The 6,104-nt window shown below is 66.7% G+C and overlaps 1 protein-coding gene across 3 annotated transcripts; it reads right to left on the minus strand.

The window, feature by feature from the left end:
- Positions 1-2,256: 2,256 nt before the first annotated feature.
- Positions 2,257-4,100, minus strand: LOC119701875. 3 transcript variants are annotated; one of them, XM_038139096.1, is made up of 4 exons: positions 3,659-4,100; positions 3,280-3,509; positions 3,174-3,226; positions 2,257-3,008 (listed from the first exon to the last, which is right to left on the minus strand). In XM_038139096.1, exons 1-4 carry the CDS (start codon positions 3,726-3,728, stop codon positions 2,750-2,752), a joined length of 612 nt encoding a protein of 203 aa, XP_037995024.1. In that variant the 5' UTR covers positions 3,729-4,100; the 3' UTR covers positions 2,257-2,749. The 3 variants fall into 3 exon arrangements, with proteins under 3 accessions (XP_037995024.1, XP_037995043.1, XP_037995033.1); XM_038139115.1 differs by having other exon boundaries at positions 3,174-3,509; XM_038139105.1 differs by lacking the exon at positions 2,257-3,008 and having other exon boundaries at positions 3,015-3,509.
- Between the last annotated feature and the right edge of the window lie 2,004 nt (positions 4,101-6,104).

The following is a 6,104-nucleotide window of genomic DNA, read 5'->3' on the forward strand; positions in this document are numbered from 1 at the left end:
GGCCAGGGGCCAGCAGCAGGCAGAAAGCTGCTGGGGCTGGGGAAAAGCCCTGCCCTGCTTACAGGGTAGCTGGGCTGGGGGCCGGGAGAGCTCCGTTTCCCCCCTCAGGTGCAGAGACAGGGGCTCTCACCCTCCTTTACAGGGTTGCCCCTCTCTCCGGGCAGCCAAAGGAGCACAACGGCAAAAGGCCAACCACAGCAAAGACCCAGCCCTGCACACAGGGGGGGTCGCCCAGCGCAAAACCAGCCGCGGCACCCTGAAGGTGCCCTGGCCTGGAAAAGCCCTTTGCCCAGAGGGCCCCTCGTGTCCCTCTTCAGCTCCAAGCTCGCTCTTGCCTCGCCGTTCCACACTCCAGCTCCAAGACGCTGCTGTATTTGCCTCGTCGTCCCACGGTTCCTGCCAATGGACGACGACACGCTCAGGCCTGAGAAGCTCCAGAGCCTGTGCCTGAAGGGAACCGCGACCCAACAGCCCCACATGGACATGCCCAAGCAGCCACCCAGGGATCTCCCGACTGCTGCCCAAAACCCCCCAGCTTAAGCTCCAAGCTGCTGCTCTTACCTCGCCGTCCCACTCCTGAGCTCGAAGCCGCCAATGCTGAAGCTCTCTCTTGCCTCGCCGTCCCACTCTTGAGCTCGGAGACGCCGCTCCTGCGGCTCGCTCTCCTGCTCTCTTGCCTCCGTCCCACTCTTGAGCTCGGAGACGCCGCTCCTGCGGCTCGCTCTTGCCTCGCCGTCCCACTCTTGAGCTCGGAGACGCCGCTCCTGCGGCTCGCTCTTGCCTCGCCGTCCCACTCTTGAGCTCGGAGACGCCGCTCCTGCGGCTCGCTCTTGCCTCGCCGTCCCACTCTTGAGCTCGGAGACGCCGCTCCTGCGGCTCGCTCTTGCCTCGCCGTCCCACTCTTGAGCTCGGAGACGCCGCTCCTGCGGCTCGCTCTTGCCTCGCCGTTCCACTCTTGAGCTTGGAGATGCTGCTCCTGCGGCTCGCTCTTGCCTCGCTGTTCCACGGCTTCTGCAAACGTTACGAGGACAGTCAGGCCTGAGGAGCTCCAGCTCCCCATGGGAACCGCGACCCAACAGCTCCACAGCGAGATCCTCCTGCCAGAACACACACACCCCCCCCCCCCAGCTGCCCAAACGCCTCCAACATCGGCTTGACTCACCATCGCGACGTCCGGCGCAGTCCCACGCCGTGCTGGGAGCCGGGCCCTCTGGGCAAATGAAGCTGGGCATGCCAAGCAGCGGCCAAGAGGCTGCACCCCTGCTTACAGGGGGCTCAAGCCGCTGCCTGGACTGCAAAGTGCCCGGGACTCCAGAGCACTGGCCCCGACTTACAGGGCGGCTCTGGTCCCCATGGCCTACGGAGGCTCCTCCTCTCCGGTTGCGGGGCGCTCCCCACTAACGGGGCGGGCGCCCCATGCAGGCTGCCAGCTGAAGGGAGCACAAAGGCTCCCAGACCCGCAGCCTGCTTACAGGCCGGTCCACACCCAGGGAGCCCCAGAGCTCGGCCTTCCCCCAAGGCGACAGGAACCAGACTCTAGAGTCAGGCAGTCGAGCTGACGGCCTAAAGCCGAGGGGCCCGAGGGGCCGCGAGCCCAGCCCCGAGGACAGTGAGGGCACGCGCCCGGCCCCGTGACTCCTGGCCCCATGCCTCTGAAAGACCGGGGCCAGGGATACCCGCCTGATTACAGGGGGTCCCTCCAACCGCCCGCCGGGGCCAGGGGACGCACACACCCCCACTTACGGGGCCGCCCCCTGCTGCCCGGCACCCCCCAACAAGCACTATGGAGCACAGGCTCCGGCCTGCGACCCACTTAGGGAGAGGCCGGAGCCCGGCCGCAGCGCAGCACGGCAACACAGCCGTCTGCAGGAGCCCCGGGAGCCTCCTGAACGAGGCAGCCGGGAATGTGGCGCCAGCCCAAAGCAGTGCCAAAGGCGGGACCCTGCCCTGCGGCACAGCACTTCTGCAAGCTGCCCCCTGGCGAGGGCCCGGGAGCGCTCGTTCCTGTCACCTGCCTAAAGCAGCCTCCCCAGCCCTGCTTACAGGGACCTGGGCGGGGCTGCTCCCTGGGACAAAGGCCGCCGCAAGGTCCCGACACGTGCCCCGAGTACAGGGCCCGCACGCTGGCAGCTCACCAGCACCACCGGCAGCATAGGCGCACGCCCGGGCTCTGGCTACAGGCGGGTCGCGGTGCCCTCGCTGCCGCTAAGCGGCTTCGCGCCGTCCTCAGAAAGCAGGGGCAAGGCCAGACGCTTTCTCCACCCGTGCATTTTGGGCACCCGCCTGTGGCTGCACAGAGCTCCTCTTTCCCTCCTGGGAAGTCTAAGCTACGCTGCTGTAGTTCTAAAGGGGGGGCTAAAAGCACAAACACACTTGCTCACTCACACCAACTAAGGGGAAGGCAGGGGAGGGGACGGCAGTCCCAGAAGAGGGAGCAAGTTCTGCGCAGCCAACCTGCTCTGGGGAGCCATTGCTAATGCTGAGCGGGAGAGGAAAGCATCAGACCTGCCCGTGCACTGAGAGGAGGCCACAAGGGCCTCGAGGCGCCGAGGCCCTTCAGGGCTGGCACAGGGACACAGGCTGTGACACGCCCCGAGTACAGGGGGTCACAGTGGCCAGGGGCCAGCAGCAGGCAGAAAGCTGCTGGGGCTGGGGAAAAGCCCTGCCCTGCTTACAGGGTAGCTGGGCTGGGGGCCGGGAGAGCTCCGTTTCCCCCCTCAGGTGCAGAGACAGGGGCTCTCACCCTCCTTTACAGGGTTGCCCCTCTCTCCGGGCAGCCAAAGGAGCACAACGGCAAAAGGCCAACCACAGCAAAGACCCAGCCCTGCACACAGGGGGGTCGCCCAGCGCAAAACCAGCCGCGGCACCCTGAAGGTGCCCTGGCCTGGAAAAGCCCTTTGCCCAGAGGGCCCCTCGTGTCCCTCTTCAGCTCCAAGCTCGCTCTTGCCTCGCCGTTCCACACTCCAGCTCCAAGACGCTGCTGTATTTGCCTCGTCGTCCCACGGTTCCTGCCAATGGACGACGACACGCTCAGGCCTGAGAAGCTCCAGAGCCTGTGCCTGAAGGGAACCGCGACCCAACAGCCCCACATGGACATGCCCAAGCAGCCACCCAGGGATCTCCCGACTGCTGCCCAAAACCCCCCAGCTTAAGCTCCAAGCTGCTGCTCTTACCTCGCCGTCCCACTCCTGAGCTCGAAGCCGCCAATGCTGAAGCTCTCTCTTGCCTCGCCGTCCCACTCTTGAGCTCGGAGACGCCGCTCCTGCGGCTCGCTCTTGCCTCGCCGTCCCACTCTTGAGCTCGGAGACGCCGCTCCTGCGGCTCGCTCTTGCCTCGCCGTCCCACTCTTGAGCTCGGAGACGCCGCTCCTGCGGCTCGCTCTTGCCTCGCCGTCCCACTCTTGAGCTCGGAGACGCCGCTCCTGCGGCTCGCTCTTGCCTCGCCGTTCCACTCTTGAGCTTGGAGATGCTGCTCCTGCGGCTCGCTCTTGCCTCGCTGTTCCACGGCTTCTGCAAACGTTACGAGGACAGTCAGGCCTGAGGAGCTCCAGCTCCCCATGGGAACCGCGACCCAACAGCTCCACAGCGAGATCCTCCTGCCAGAACACACACACCCCCCCCCCAGCTGCCCAAACGCCTCCAACATCGGCTTGACTCACCATCGCGACGTCCGGCGCAGTCCCACGCCGTGCTGGGAGCCGGGCCCTCTGGGCAAATGAAGCTGGGCATGCCAAGCAGCGGCCAAGAGGCTGCACCCCTGCTTACAGGGGGCTCAAGCCGCTGCCTGGACTGCAAAGTGCCCGGGACTCCAGAGCACTGGCCCCGACTTACAGGGCGGCTCTGGTCCCCATGGCCTACGGAGGCTCCTCCTCTCCGGTTGCGGGGCGCTCCCCACTAACGGGGCGGGCGCCCCATGCAGGCTGCCAGCTGAAGGGAGCACAAAGGCTCCCAGACCCGCAGCCTGCTTACAGGCCGGTCCACACCCAGGGAGCCCCAGAGCTCGGCCTTCCCCCAAGGCGACAGGAACCAGACTCTAGAGTCAGGCAGTCGAGCTGACGGCCTAAAGCCGAGGGGCCCGAGGGGCCGCGAGCCCAGCCCCGAGGACAGTGAGGGCATGCGCCCGGCCCCGTGACTCCTGGCCCCATGCCTCTGAAAGACCGGGGCCAGGGATACCCGCCTGATTACAGGGGGTCCCTCCAACCGCCCGCCGGGGCCAGGGGACGCACACACCCCCACTTACGGGGCCGCCCCCTGCTGCCCGGCACCCCCCAACAAGCACTATGGAGCACAGGCTCCGGCCTGCGACCCACTTAGGGAGAGGCCGGAGCCCGGCCGCAGCGCAGCACGGCAACACAGCCGTCTGCAGGAGCCCCGGGAGCCTCCTGAACGAGGCAGCCGGGAATGTGGCGCCAGCCCAAAGCAGTGCCAAAGGCGGGACCCTGCCCTGCGGCACAGCACTTCTGCAAGCTGCCCCCTGGCGAGGGCCCGGGAGCGCTCGTTCCTGTCACCTGCCTAAAGCAGCCTCCCCAGCCCTGCTTACAGGGACCTGGGCGGGGCTGCTCCCTGGGACAAAGGCCGCCGCAAGGTCCCGACACGTGCCCCGAGTACAGGGCCCGCACGCTGGCAGCTCACCAGCACCACCGGCAGCATAGGCGCACGCCCGGGCCCTGGCTACAGGCGGGTCGCCGTGCCCTCGCTGCCGCTAAGCGGCTTCGCGCCGTCCTCAGAAAGCAGGGGCAAGGCCAGACGCTTTCTCCACCCGTGCATTTTGGGCACCCGCCTGTGGCTGCACAGAGCTCCTCTTTCCCTCCTGGGAAGTCTAAGCTACGCTGCTGTAGTTCTAAAGGGGGGGGCTAAAAGCACAAACACACTTGCTCACTCACACCAACTAAGGGGAAGGCAGGGGAGGGGACGGCAGTCCCAGAAGAGGGAGCAAGTTCTGCGCAGCCAACCTGCTCTGGGGAGCCATTGCTAATGCTGAGCGGGAGAGGAAAGCATCAGACCTGCCCGTGCACTGAGAGGAGGCCACAAGGGCCTCGAGGCGCCGAGGCCCTTCAGGGCTGGCACAGGGACACAGGCTGTGACACGCCCCGAGTACAGGGGGTCACAGTGGCCAGGGGCCAGCAGCAGGCAGAAAGCTGCTGGGGCTGGGGAAAAGCCCTGCCCTGCTTACAGGGTAGCTGGGCTGGGGGCCGGGAGAGCTCCGTTTCCCCCCTCAGGTGCAGAGACAGGGGCTCTCACCCTCCTTTACAGGGTTGCCCCTCTCTCCGGGCAGCCAAAGGAGCACAACGGCAAAAGGCCAACCACAGCAAAGACCCAGCCCTGCACACAGGGGGGGTCGCCCAGCGCAAAACCAGCCGCGGCACCCTGAAGGTGCCCTGGCCTGGAAAAGCCCTTTGCCCAGAGGGCCCCTCGTGTCCCTCTTCAGCTCCAAGCTCGCTCTTGCCTCGCCGTTCCACACTCCAGCTCCAAGACGCTGCTGTATTTGCCTCGTCGTCCCACGGTTCCTGCCAATGGACGACGACACGCTCAGGCCTGAGAAGCTCCAGAGCCTGTGCCTGAAGGGAACCGCGACCCAACAGCCCCACATGGACATGCCCAAGCAGCCACCCAGGGATCTCCCGACTGCTGCCCAAAACCCCCCAGCTTAAGCTCCAAGCTGCTGCTCTTACCTCGCCGTCCCACTCCTGAGCTCGAAGCCGCCAATGCTGAAGCTCTCTCTTGCCTCGCCGTCCCACTCTTGAGCTCGGAGACGCCGCTCCTGCGGCTCGCTCTTGCCTCGCCGTCCCACTCTTGAGCTCGGAGACGCCGCTCCTGCGGCTCGCCTCTTGCCTCGCCGTCCCCACTCTTGAGCTCGGAGACGCCGCTCCTGCGGCTCGCTCTTGCCTCGCCGTCCCACTCTTGAGCTCGGAGACGCCGCTCCTGCGGCTCGCTCTTGCCTCGCCGTCCCACTCTTGAGCTCGGAGACGCCGCTCCTGCGGCTCGCTCTTGCCTCGCCGTCCCACTCTTGAGCTCGGAGACGCCGCTCCTGCGGCTCGCTCTTGCCTCGCCGTCCCACTCTTGAGCTCGGAGACGCCGCTCCTGCGGCTCGCTCTTGCCTCGCCG

Source organism: Motacilla alba, chromosome 1, assembly GCF_015832195.1.
Source record: "Motacilla alba alba isolate MOTALB_02 chromosome 1, Motacilla_alba_V1.0_pri, whole genome shotgun sequence".
Taxonomy (NCBI): Eukaryota; Metazoa; Chordata; class Aves; order Passeriformes; family Motacillidae; genus Motacilla; species Motacilla alba.

What these genes read in the sequence shown, in the direction of transcription:
- LOC119701875 (XM_038139096.1), bottom strand. Translation starts at nt 3,728, where the DNA reads ATGCCCAGCTTCATTTGCCCAGAGGGCCCGGCTCCCAGCACGGCGTGG. An exon ending in CTCAAGAGTGGGACGGCGAG is followed by an intron (nt 3,227 to 3,279) that starts GCAAGAGCGAGC and finishes TGGGACGGCGAG; the next exon opens with GCAAGAGAGAGCTTCAGCAT. An exon ending in CTCAGGAGTGGGACGGCGAG is followed by an intron (nt 3,009 to 3,173) that starts GTAAGAGCAGCA and finishes GTCCATTGGCAG; the next exon opens with GAACCGTGGGACGACGAGGC.